This window comes from Rhipicephalus sanguineus, chromosome 7 (genome assembly GCF_013339695.2).
Source record: "Rhipicephalus sanguineus isolate Rsan-2018 chromosome 7, BIME_Rsan_1.4, whole genome shotgun sequence".
NCBI lineage: Eukaryota > Metazoa > Arthropoda > Arachnida > Ixodida > Ixodidae > Rhipicephalus > Rhipicephalus sanguineus.
This window is the reverse complement of record NC_051182.1, coordinates 112171456-112184833: the sequence shown is the minus strand read 5'-3', so window position 1 is coordinate 112184833 and position 13378 is coordinate 112171456. Positions and strand designations below refer to the sequence as shown.

The 13378-nt window shown below is 46.4% G+C and overlaps 2 protein-coding genes across 2 annotated transcripts in view; one reads left to right on the top strand and one right to left on the bottom strand.

Annotated features, from left to right (window-relative positions):
• Nucleotides 1-13378, bottom strand: part of LOC119398940 (uncharacterized) — a 495264-nt gene that overhangs the window by 399161 nt on the left and 82725 nt on the right. The gene's annotated exons all lie outside the window — the stretch shown is intronic.
• Nucleotides 4036-13354, top strand: LOC119398939 (dermonecrotic toxin SPH). The gene is made up of 3 exons (XM_037665755.2): nt 4036-4393; nt 12209-12328; nt 13173-13354. Exons 1-3 carry the CDS (start codon nt 4156-4158, stop codon nt 13352-13354), a joined length of 540 nt encoding a protein of 179 aa, XP_037521683.1. The 5' UTR covers nt 4036-4155.

Genomic DNA, 13378 nt, shown 5'->3' with positions numbered 1-13378 from the left:
TTCAAACGGCCCGAGTACTTTAATTTAGGAACATACTTCAATGATTGACAAACACCTCATTGCAGAACCATCATCTGTGCAATCACCCGAGGAAGGCAGGGCCTCAGCTGAAATGGGTTCTCCTGTGGAGTTGTAGGGATGGCTCATATTGTGAGTACTGCATTCGTTCATTTGGAGCAAACCGGAAGTGTTTAACACAAGGGATTCTAAGAGTCACATCCTGCATTTTTTATCAGGTGTAAAGTTTTCTGAAGCGGTGTTCAAGCCACCACTCGACAGCTGAAGCTTCAGTAAATACCACTTCATGTAAGTAATGTGACAAATATCTCAAGCACTCTGCACCTGACTGGCAAATGCGTATTGCCTATACGTTTCTTTCAGTGCTAAAGGATGCTGAAACTCAAAGTGACACCACAGGCAGTGTTCTGAAGAGTTTTGATGCTGATAACCAGGTCCTACGCACCGAGTTACAGGAGGTGAAGGGCTCTCTGGACACACTTCGGCTGTCGAAAGCTTCTTTGGAGCATGACAACACCCGTGTGCAAGTTTACACGGGCCTACCTAGCTTCACAGTTCTGATTTCACTGTTCACACTTGCTGAAAGTAGTGTGCCACACAGCCCAAACAATGCTCTTGCGAAATTCCAAGAATTTGTACTCACACTAATGAGGCTGCGATTGGAAGTGGCCTTACAGGACGTGGCGTATAGATTTGAAGTAAGTGGATTGGCTTCACTCAGTACTGTTGCGAGCACTTACTTACATTTGCATCTCATCTATGTTGCCATGCTCTCAAGGGTTAGCATTTAGGGGCAAGGTGGTCCTGTTTGCTTTATAAACATGATTGGCTTCATTTTTCAGATCAGTCAAGCCACAGTGACTCGGATAGTCGACCGGTGGATCAGGACCATGCATGTTCATTTAAGTAAGCTTGTAGACTGGCCTAGTCGTGAACAACTGCAGCAGACCATGCCAATGGCTTTCAGAAGAGCCTTTGGGACAAGTGTAGCTGTCATAATAGACTGTTTCGAGATATTCATTCAGCGCCCTTCGTCAATGCTTCCAAGGTCACAGACGTGGTCGCGATACAAGCACCACAACACGGCAAAATATTTTATTGGCATAGCACCTCAGGGAGCTATTACTTTTATTTCCAAAGGTTGGGGAGGCCGGGCAAGTGACAAACTAATAACAGAGTCCAGTGGAACTTTAAACAACCTCCTCCCAGGCGACACAGTCCTTGCAGATAGAGGATTTACTATCGGTGATGCTGTAGGTATTCATCGCGCACGCCTCGAGATTCCTGCGTACACAAGGGGCAAACCTCAGCTGTCAGCCTGGGAAGTTGAAAGAACTAGGAAGATTGCAAATGACTGGATCCACGTGGAACGAGTTATAAGCTTGCTGAGGCGGAAGTACAAGATACTCTCAAGCACTATCCCAATTGATCCCTTAGCAGTGCGAGACGGAGACACCGTTACACCACTAGACAAAGTTGTTGCGGTGTGTGCTGCACTGACAGATTTAAGCAAATCCGTTGTGCCAGTTAACTGATCATCATTTCAATGATCTACGCTGTGCACTATCATGTGTGGGCTGGTTAAATTTTTAAAATTTTGTTACTACATATAACCCTCCGCTTTCCTAGTCTCCCTCTTGGCATTGAGAGATAGTTTCCCAACTCTTATTTATTCCGTAGCTCCATCTGTCCGTCACATTAGGTGACCTGACTAGGTCCTTCATTCTGTGGGAGAGTGAGCTACACCAAAGCTTGATCCCAGTTTCTTTCCTCCTGCTTATTTTTTTCAATGCTCAACATAGTGTTCGTACTGCTTCCCTGCCCGCCAGTTTGCCTTTCCCTCCTAATTTTTATTTATGTGACGACCACGAATCAGAATATCCTGAATGTAGCTTTTTTTTGTTTAAGTGCTCTTCCTATCAAGCAAATGTTCCATGAAAATAAAGTTCATACGACTCTCGCCAAGTTGTTGGAATACTTCAATGTCCACTTATGTAGGCGGAGCCTCAACCATGCGTGCTTACAAATTCAGCAGGTGTTATACTCTTCTAACACAAAACAGCGAAAGCCTGGCTGCAGTCATGTCAGACAAATGAGCCGTAACAAACAATTGCATATGTTTTGCATTAAATTTATATTTTATATGGTTTTTTTTCAAAGGCGTTGAAATATTTATGGATGTACCACTGCACATCTGTAAGGCAGTACGTGCAGCTACGTCACATATTGATAGAAATGGCTAATTAATCCCAGTGTAATTGTTAGGAAGCTTTACACCACTCACTTGTGCAACTCTCAGATGGAGATGCCTGGCGAGATTTAACGCAATATTATGTCTTAATGTCACTTTTTGCCCAACGTGATGCCTAAAGGCCTTTTTTTTTCAGAAGCAGTTTCAAGCATTCGCATGATTATGTGGGAGAACACTTGACTGCCATGCAGAATGCCTTGGTTCGATTCCAGCTCGAACCAGTTTAGTCACGCCTGAGGGGTCATGCGAGTTGCTTTGCCCTCGTTTTTTCAAGGCTAGTGTTTGATGAGACACCTATGAATTTCACCTTAAAAAGCAAAACAGTAGTAGTACACGTGGACATCCATAGTACAAGAAAGTCTCAGCAAAGCTGGTCATTTTGAACATAATTTTTTTGGTCTTCCAGTGAAGCTCTCTGTGGTGTTGTAGATATAATTGCAGGGGACTTTCATGCCAAAACTACGATATGATTATGAAGGACGCCATAGTGGAGAGCTCCAGAAATTTCTACCACCTAGGGTTCCTTAACGTGCACCTAAATCTAAACACATGAGCCGAAGTGCCGCACAGTATGCCATTCTGATCCATTGAAGAAGCATTGACGAGGGTCTTCAATGACCGTAATGTCTGCCTCTGAAACTTGTAGGAACTCTGAAAGAAGTTTCAGACACTGATGCAGTAAAGACAAAAGCAGGAAATAAAGTTCATTTTTCACCTGAATTTGTCTTTCAAAAGCGCTTTTTTAAGTCCTTAGAATCCCTTCTTGCGTTAACTGACCATATGTTTTCTCATGCACATAACGCACGTGCTGTGCCCATTATGTTGAAGCAGGAATCTTCCTAAAAATCCACTGTTTGCCCCAACAGAAACAAAACTGCTGGGAATAAAGTTCATCTTGCCCCCTACATTTGCCTTAAGCAACCATGTTTTTTGTAATGTAAATTACATGCCAAGCCACGCATGTCAAAGCAAGAATCTCCCAAAAGACCAGACGTGCAGCACTGAAGGTAGGGATAACACTGCAACACAACACAAGCTGCTTCTAAATAGAAGAGCAGTGTCCCAATGTGCGAGCAGGCTTCACCGAGACCGGCCATACAGGTGCAATGCGCAGCTTTAACCATGCCATCCTGCTTGACTAGGAGCCATGGCTCTAGTGGCTGAGGTGAAATCGCCTGAGAGTGGTTAACCTGCAAAAGGATGGAGTCGTTTATTTAACTGCTGGCTTTACGCACGCAGAAAACACAGGCCATCTAAACGCACACAAAGCAAGGAAAATTGCAGCATCAACAATGAGTGAAACTAATGTAGGTATCACCGCAACAGTACAGAAGCAAAACGCAAGCAAGCATCTTTCATGCATGTAGTCCATTCTAGGCACACTTGCGCGGACACATGCAACATCCGCTACCTCGCTGGCAGCGACAATTTGTAGAACGCAATGCACTTAGGCAGGTGACGAGTATTCGCGTGAGCTTCACAAACATACGCGTCCTGTGTACAGGTGTCACAGTACGAGATGTAATATCGCAGTAAAACGGGGTACAAGCGTATATTGCCATCGGGCGTCACACCACGTGAACTGCACAACGAGTTGGTGGTTTAAAGCCGGCCACCCATTACAAAAGGCACACACGTTACTGCGCGTGTTCCCTTACGAACGCGTAGTGAGTGCATCGCAACTTCGAAAACGTATCACGCGCGTAATTGCTGCTGGTTTAAAACATGCCACCTATTCCAAAGGGCATACACATTAGCGCGTATTCTCTTACACACACGTAGTGGGTGCACTGTTGTCATACAAGTGCTGTTGAAGAGGGCGGAAACCTTTACCTTTACCTTTACTATAGGTATGTCGAGTGTTGTGCGTGTGTGAGACCGGGCGAATGAACATAATGACGAGCGAAAGGGAGCACGACGAGGATGGGGCCGGATATCGCTATCGCGATGAACTCTTAAAGGCGAAGCTTAAGCGTCTTCCAATTTTTTCAGACGGTGCCATATACAAGGAGCGCCTCGCATTGCTCTTCTTGGATCTCAAGGTCACGAATGTGCTTCCGCAGTACAAATACCGTGCGGGAGTTGAAATCGCGGAGAAACTTACACGACACCTGTGGAGTGGAGGTGAGTTCATTAAAACGGGCTAAGTACAGCCGAACCCCATTATAACGAACCAGCGTCGCGACCATAAGTAAGTTAGTTGTAACTGATACTCGTCGTAACAGTACGAAGGAAACAGGAAAGAAGGTGGGTAGGTTAACCAGAAAAACGTCCGGTTGGCTACCCTACACTGAGGTATTGGTGAAGGTGAATAAAAGGATAAGAGAGAGGAGGGAAGAGAAGAATAAAATAAGGAGCAGTGAATTCACTGAAGCGTGCGGGACTACAGCAAAAGTCAGAGATGTTCGCACAAGTACGACGTCCACAAAAAAACAAAAGAGGGCCTTCACTGCCTTCTGGGCCGACAAGAGCTGGGAACGGTGTTCTTGTAGCACCTGCACGGTGTTGAAAACCAGGAAGCGGAGCCGAAGTATAGAACGTCTTGTTTATTCGACGCTGGGTAAAAAACTAAAAAAAATCACAGCATATCCACGGAGTGAATGATGATGAGTGGGCGAAGCTGCGGAGGTTCATCGGTAAACCGGGAATCTTCCGTGAATTCTGCCCAGTACATCATCACCGACGTGAGATCGGGCGCGTTTATACTAAAGGTTCGATTTGTTATGACGACTTGCAGCTCACTTTAATTTTACATGTACGCTGTGAATTTTCATTGTTTAGAAAACCATTGCTTTAGAAAACATCTGGCGTCTTTCGTTAAGCAGCTGGCGTCTTTTCGTTTTGCTTTTACAAAACATCTGGCGTCTTTCGTTGGTTTATTTCATCAATCAACGGCGTTTTGAACAAAATTTTATTGTTTAGTCACGCACAGGAGAAATCTCACCAGGCACTACCTTGGAGGTAAACAATGGCTGCTAATGGGAATGAGAGACAGAAGAAGTCGGCTTTTAGCGAACACTTACACTTCTACTTCTACTAACGTTTCCTACTGGAACATGCCAATGGCTGCTAATGGGGAATGAGAGACAGAAGAATTCGGCTTTTAGTTAACGCGCACGCTGCGAATTTTTTATTGTTCAACAACGCACAGGAAAAATCTCCCACCGGCACCACCACGGAGGTCAAAGCGTAAGACTGGTTACGCACTACGACTACTACTACGACTACGAGGGACGAACGGGTGCCGCCTTAAGGAGCTTCGCCCCTAAAACTGAATGCGGGCGCGCGCTCGGGCCCACGTTCGCTTGTCACTTCTTCGTCTACTCTCCTCTTGACAAGCATAATATTTAACAGCTCCCGGCCGAACAACTTGTGCCGGGCTTGCTTCTTTTCAAGTCTCTTGTTTCCGAGGTACCGAATCTTGTCCAGCTGATTCCAGGTGGTACAACATCTGTACTGGTCTCCGCAACGTGGTGCCACCAGGAGTGCGCACCTTGCATGAGCGAACTTTGCCGTCGCTGCCCGGAAATACTTCGGTGACCTGTCCCATCTTCCACAATTGCCGCGGCGAGTTTAATTCCTTCATCAGTACGATATCTCCTGTCTTCACGGATTCTGTGCTTGTAGTTTCATTCACATGAGCTGAACGAAGTTCTTGGAGGTACTCTCGTCGCCACCTGTTCCAGAGATTGTGTAACACTTGTTCTTGATGTTTCCATTTTCGCTGAAGTATGTCGCGTGACGACGACGCTTCTTCGGCTGATGTGCTAACACAGTCTGTAGGAAGCATAGTCAATCTTTGGCCTATGAGGAAATGACTTGGCGTAAGTGGAGTTGGTTCAGAGGATTCTGTATACACAAATGTAATCGGTCGTGAATTTATCATAGCTTCAACTTGAATGAGGATGGTAGAAAGTTCTTCGTAGTTAAAGAAATGATTTCCCAGTGTTTTCTTCAATATAGACTTCACGGATCTAATAAGTCTTTCCCAAAACCCTCCCCACCAGGGAGCTTGTTCAGTGATGAATTTCCAAATGATCTTGTGACATCCGAAATACGATTGTACTTCTTGCGATTCCATTAACTCATGAAGCCGCTGAATCTCCCTTGAGGCCTTTCTAAAGGTCTTGGCATTGTCGGAGTAAATTATCCTACAGATGCCTCGTCGTGCCACAAATCGTTTAAAAGCTAGTAGGAACTTGTCGTAAGTAAGACTGGTGACGAGCTCCAAATGAACCGCTCTGACGACTGCACATGTGAAGATGAGTATGTAACTCTTTTTCGCAGCTTCTCCATTATCTTTTCGTAGAAGGGGTCCAGCAAAATCTACACCACAGACTTCGAAAGGTGGAGAAGGCTGGACACGGTCTGCTGTTAGGGGTGCGAAAGGCTCCGAGTATTGCTTGCAGGAATATCGTCGGCAGACGGTGCATTCGTTTACGACTTTCTTTACAACCTGCCTGGCTCTCAGTATCCAGTATCTTTCTCTCAATTCCGTTAAGAGAAAACTGAGTCCAGCGTGTAAAAGTCGTTGATGTTCTTTCTTCACCAACAATTTTGTGAATGTGTCTGAAGCTGGACGCAGAATAGGGTGCTTGGAACTTTCACGGAGGTTGCTGAACTGAAGTCGATCTCCCAAGCGAAGAAGCCCTAATTCGTCGTGATAGGGACAGAAACGCTGAAGTGCAATGTCCATTCGACGTACATCCGGTCCAAATACTTTATCTTGTGTTCGACGTATCCAATAAATTTCGGCCTCTTGTAATTCGGTTGCGTCTAGAGGTCCTTTCTTTCTGGCGTCTGTATGTCGGCAATTCCTAGTGAAACGTTGTATCCACGCAGTTGTACGCACCAGTCGGTTATAAGAGCTGTAGTCATCTATGTTTACAATCGTAGGTTCTGGTCGTACAGCTGTATTCAAACACTTCGTTTCCTCTTCTACGTCGACTGTATCCTCGCTGTAGCAGGGTTCGTCGAATGTCGTCTCAGTGTGGAGAAAGTTTGGTCCTTTCCACCAAAGCGAACTTTGTAAGAGTTGTTCCGCGGTGGCTCCTCTAGACAGCAAATCGGCTGGATTCTGATCATCTGGGCAATGTCTCCACATATTCACTTCGGTTAGGGAGAGTATCTCCGCAACTCTGTTTGCTACGAACTGTTTCCAGCGCTTCGTTGAACTTCGTAGCCAATGAATCACAATCATGGAGTCTGTCCACATAACTGTTTCAACGTCCGCTAGGTTTAAGGCACGTTTCACTGTTGCAATAAGTCGAGCTGCAACAAGCGCTCCCATAAGCTCCAGTCGTGGGACAGTCATATTTTGTAGAGGTGCGACTCTCGATTTGGCTATCAATAACTGAACTGTTATGTCTCCATTGATGTCTCGTACCTGAAGGTAGAGCACGGCGCCACGCGCAGCAGGGCTTGCGTCGCTAAAGGCATGGATGGTAACCCGAACATTCTTGCCCAGGAAGAATTGACCAAAAAGTCTCTTAACTTCCAACTGATTAACTATTGGGAGGCCTTTAGTCCACGCTGTCCACTCCAGAAGAATAGACTCGGGTAGGGGAGCATCCCAGCTGTATTTCTGTATCCACAGCCTTTGAACTAATTCACCACCAGAACGAACGGTGCCAAGAATCCGAAAGGATCGTACATGAGTGAGGCAAAGCTTAAGATCTGTCGCTTCGTAACCTTTGGCTCGTTTAACGATTCAAGCATCTTGTCTATCGATGGCTTTAAGATGTCTTTGTCAGTGTCCCAGACAAGTCCAAGAATCTTTTTTCCGTTTCCTACATCGAACTGTATCTTCATGTCTTTACTGTTGTAAAAGTTTCGTAAATGTCCATCATTTGTCGTGCACTTTGTTAGGTGCATCCCCGCCTCTTCCAAAATACTGAAGCAATCATTGACGACTTGCTGTGCTTCGTCTTTGCTCTGTGCTCCGATGACCAAATCATCTACACAGAAATGATCCTTCAACAGTTTGGCAGTCGAAGGGTACTTGTCTTCCACGAGTTAAGTGGTGTCGCAGAGTTGCCGCTAGGAGAAAAGGACTGCTGCAGGCACCGAAAGGAACCCTTGTCATGCGCAATTCTTCAAGGTTAGTAGAACCTTCCTCAAACCAAAAGTAGCGAAACGCGTCGCGGTCGTGTTCAGCCAGTGACACTTGAAGAAAAGCTTTTTCGATGTCGGCGGAAATTCCAATCTTGAAGCTGCGAAACTTCAGCAGTAAGTCAAGTATGTTGGGATTCAAATTCGGCCCTGTCCACAAGACATCGTTGAGAGAAGGAGAGTCCAAAGCGCTAGATGAGGCGTCTAACACCACCCGCACTTTTGTTGTAATTCTGTCACGTCTCACTACCGCTCTATGTGGCATGTAGTACGTGACATGCCCGCTCGTACTGCTCGTTGTGACCTTCTCAGCAAAGCCATTGTTATAGTAGCTCCTGATCGCAGTGTCATATTCCTTGTTAAACTCTGTTTCTCGACACAGCTTTCTTTGTAGAGACTCCAGCCTCTTCAGAGCGACATCTCGGTTGTCTTTAAGCTCGGAATAATTGCTGCGCCAAGGGAGTTCAACTTCGTAGCGCCCATTGGTTTTAACCGTTGATTCCATAAAGTTCTTCAGGACGTATTCGTCATCTTTCGAATGTCTTTCTTCGTGGGCCAGTCCCAGATGCTCCACTTCCCAGAAAGCCCTCAGTTGCTGTGAGACATTGGTTTCCATCAGGTGTATGTTGAAGGTCCTTACGGTTTCTGGCTGGAACTTCGGCACACTTCTGGTATCTCCATGTAGTGTCCATCCCATGATTGTTTCGATGGCGGTTAAGGAGTCGTCCAGTCGCTGAATTTTTCCGCTGAGGAGTTGCCAGTAATAGTCAGCTCCTATAAGCACGCATATGCCAGGCTCATGTGAGACCTGGTATACGGTGACATCAGCCAAACGTAAGTCCCTGTCTTTTACCCTTTCAAGCACATTTGTCTCTGTCAGTGCTGACAAGTCACTGCATACTTCTGGGACTTCTATAGCCTCTATTTCAATCGAGTTTGCGTCGTACTGGCTATGTAGCGTAACGCGTACTCTCCGATAATATTTCCGAGGTGCAGAAATGTTTCCGAATCCAGAGATGGTGAGCTGCTCTTCGGCTACCACGGTGGCTTTCAGCTTCCTAGACAACTCTTCCGTGATGAAGCTGCGTTGACTGCCACCATCAATTAACATTCTTACAAGGCATTTGTCTCGAGTGCCCACAGCCCAAACTTGCGCGGTCTGCAGAAGTACTGTGCTCTTTAGCGAGTCTGTAGAAGAGCTGGATACAGTGGTCTGCGTTTCGTTATTCTTCTGTACCCATTTTGGGTCGCACATCGTTGTGATGTGTCGTCCCTTGCATTTCGCGCAGCTTAACCTCTTGCAGCTTCTGCATTCTTTCGCTCTGTGAAATGGTTTAGCGCATCGGAAGCAACATCCCAACTTGCGCAGTTTCTCTTTTTTCTCATCTAATGTGATCTCAGATGGGCAGTCATCCACCGAGTGATCTTTGCCGCTACATAGCACACAACTCTCTGGATCAAGCTTTACGGCTAACATAGACGCAGAACCTCGGTTATGGTCGTTAGATTTTGGTTTTCCGGTTAAAACTCGTTCTCTGTGGTCATCCGTCAGTCATCAAAGCCTGTTCCCGGCTTCTTACTTTGAAGCTTAAGAAGTCTAGAAGAATAGACAATTCATCTAGTTGGTCACTAGTACCGCTTGAGTTTGTCGAAGATAAGGTGCGCTGAGTATAACGGAGCACCATTTCTTGTGGAAGGTTCTGAATTATTGCTGTTTTCAGTAACACTCCGTACTCTTTTTCTTCGACTCCAAGGTTACGAAGGGATCTCACGCGGGTTTGTACCTCTTCATACAGCCTTTGAAGCCCTTCAAAATCTTCGCACGAGCGGACTTTACGAAGGTTAAGAAGCCGGCGCATGTGGTCGTTAACAATCAGCGACTTATGGCCGAATATTTCTTTGAGAAGATCTATAGCTGTGCTATAACTTTCGTTAGTTGTGGCCAGGCCGCTGATGACACCTTCCGCTTTACCCGACAGGTAGCTCCGGAGGTATTTCAATTTGTCCACGTCTGCGAGATGGCGGTTCTGATCAATAGTTGACTCAAATTGATCCCAAAACTCAGGCCATCTAATTTGGTCTCCATTAAACTTCGGTAGATTGAGCTTAGGTAGTTTAATCTGTGCACGTGCTTGATGAGAATCATCGTGAGATGCGTGCGTAGCTACGGCTTGAGGAGAGGACAAAATGCGTTCAGCTTGGGACTTTGCGAGGACGATTGAATCTTGATATTGCCCGACGCTGTTAATCTCATCCTCAAGGTTATCGTCCGTGACATGCTCTTCTATTTGGTTGTCAAGTTCCGTGAGCATCGTTTCCTTTATCTTCAATAGGTTAAGATGATCGATTAGCTCACCAGTTGGCGTTGGTTCCGTCCGCATAAGAGCCGTCATGTCGTTGATGATCCTGGTGACCGAAGCTCGAACGGTAGCACGTTTCCGTCGTAGCCTTTCCATGTCGTCACGTCGGGAATCGAAGGCTCGTGATGACGTGGATCGTTCTTGGTTTCTCTCCCAGCGTCGTCGCGTTGATCGCGTCGATCGGCTGTCCTCTTCAGGTAGCTCGCTTCATCGCCAGGGGTCTTCAACTGTTCTTCTATCCTGGTCACGGCACCATACTGCTGAAAACCAGGAAGCGGAGCCGAAGTCTAGAACGTCTTGTTTATTCGACGCTGGGTAAAAAACTAAAAACTGAATGCGGGCGCGCGCTCGGGCCCACGTTCGCTTGTCACTTCTTCGTCTACTCTCCTCTTGACAAGCATAATATTTAACACACGGGAAGTGGCCTATCGTCCAGTCGTCGCAGTGCGTCGGAAAGTACTAGTCTCTCCGAGGCAAATCGCGGACAATTGCACAGCAAGTGGTCGATGTTTTCTTTGGTGCCACAGAGGCAGAAAACAGTTTTAACATATCGACAATATATGGTCGCACAAATATCCTATAGATATAAAAAACGCATTATTCCAGGCTTCAGACCCCTGTATAATGCTTACCCACCTCTTTGTGGCATTTGAAACTAAATAGACCGGAACATCGGAAGAACAAACATCGCTTGACTAAACAATCCTGCGTTCACAATTATTTGAAGAAGGATCTGGTTGTGAACTTGATGAAGAAATGTGCTTGTGAATAGTCTCAATATTTATGCCACTTTTTATGCGGACTTTTATGGACCAAACGTATCTGGTCACCTGTTTATTGAAGTTTTTTTTTCGTGTTTTTACTTATTTTTGTCCAAGTCATCGCCATTTATGTTTCTTTTATTCTATCTTCTTTACTCTCTCTTTTCTCCTACTTCCTTTCCTCTGTCTCTTCCCTCCTCCCGAAAGAGCAGGCAGGCGATGTGCCCTTCTAGGTGGCAGTTGTCAGCGTGCTCTCTCCCTCTTTTCTATGTGTCCTTGTGTATATGCGTATGCAAATCAAATAATAATTTTCAGCCTCGCGTGACCCAAATGTTTTTTTGTTGCAGCCTATACCGCGGCAGCTCTCGCTTTTCTGGCTTCGTTATAAAAACAGCAAATGTCACTGAGTGAAGCGTGACCAACCAAAGTGCACATTTAGTTCGCTATAACGGATAATTCGCTATATCGGTGTCCGTTATAACGAGATTCAATCATACCCCATGCAAGACTACTCCTTCAAAACAGGCACAGCATCAACAAAAACATAAAGCGACGCTAACCATAAAAAACAAATTATCGCGACACATATGCGGCCTTTTAGTGCGCAGGCACCACGGGGGAAAGGCGCGGTGTCGGAGACATCGTACAAACGCACTGAATGCACTGGATACGAAGCTATGTCCTGATTATTTCTCACTCGATCACAGTTTATACCTGGAATGCGATGAACGTCCTGCTGTCTGTTAGGAGCGTCCGCGACGGCGAAGTGCTCCGCGGAGCGCTGCATACCATCTACCGGATCATGCCACTCATGCTCTCTAAGATAGGTGAGTATCAAATACCACTTACTTTTTAAATCATTTCTATGCCGACTCGACGAGAAAAATGTCCGTGCGTCTGTCACATAAGATGATCGCCACTCTAAAGAAATAAAAGGTTTCACTCAGGTGCTTGGCTTGACCCCGGGCGAAATTTTCATTTTCTTCATTCACTCTCCGTTTCCTGTGACCGGGCATCACCAGGTAAAACTCTTACACGCATTATCAGTCGGCGCAAGCCTCGCACTGACGTATTGGAACCTTCTAAACATTTTCGATTCTTCAAATCAGATTTTATGCGCGACGCGAACAGCCGTGTACGTGAGAAGCAGGGGGGGGGGGGTTGGGAGAGAGGCCAGCCCCCCTAATCACCTAGACGGGGGGCCACGAAGTCTGCCCCATACTTTTATTCAGTCGAACCTGTTCCGTCATTAAACAAAGAGCAGGGTTATGGCTACGCTTCGGCCACCATTATCGTCAATGATGGCGGCTGAAGGGCTTTTGATGTTGTATTCCAAGAACTGTTTATTCTCCATCTTTACTCCCGGAAAGCAAGGGACTAAAGGCAGGCCGTTGTGAGAAGCATCGCATCGCTTAATTTTGATTTTTTCATCCATTGTGAAGCATGTTGTCTTTTGGACTCGATCAAGGGGAGGGGGGCCACTGCGATGAAACTTTGCCTGACCCCCCCCCCCCTGGCGGGTAACCCTGCGCACGCTTATGCACGCGCGCCCTGTGTTAGGTAACGGGTACACAATGGTTAACGGTCAGGGGTCAAGGTTAGGGTTGTGGCTGTTGTTTGAAGCACTGTGCACCACATGAAACAATGACACTCTCGTCATCCATCTGACAGGTGTAGACGTTTCCAACAGCGACCAGCCTCTGGACGCTATACGGGACTTGTACCTGCGACTCGGCATAACGGGTCATCGGTGGCAAGGTGACGGCGCCACGAACTGCGTCTCGTACCTGCGGCCGCCTCAGAGGCTCTACAATGTCATCAAGGACCGCCAGTCGGAGGTTCCTCGGAGGTAGTCGGAGGTAGTCGAGGCTCATGCG

Coding starts and splice junctions, on each gene's coding strand:
- LOC119398939 (XM_037665755.2), top strand. CDS start 4,156: ATGAACATAATGACGAGCGAAAGGGAGCACGACGAGGATGGGGCCGGA. Junction 4,394..12,208: donor ACGACACCTGTGGAGTGGAG/GTGAGTTCATTA, acceptor ACTCGATCACAG/TTTATACCTGGAATGCGATG. Junction 12,329..13,172: donor ACTCATGCTCTCTAAGATAG/GTGAGTATCAAA, acceptor TCCATCTGACAG/GTGTAGACGTTTCCAACAGC.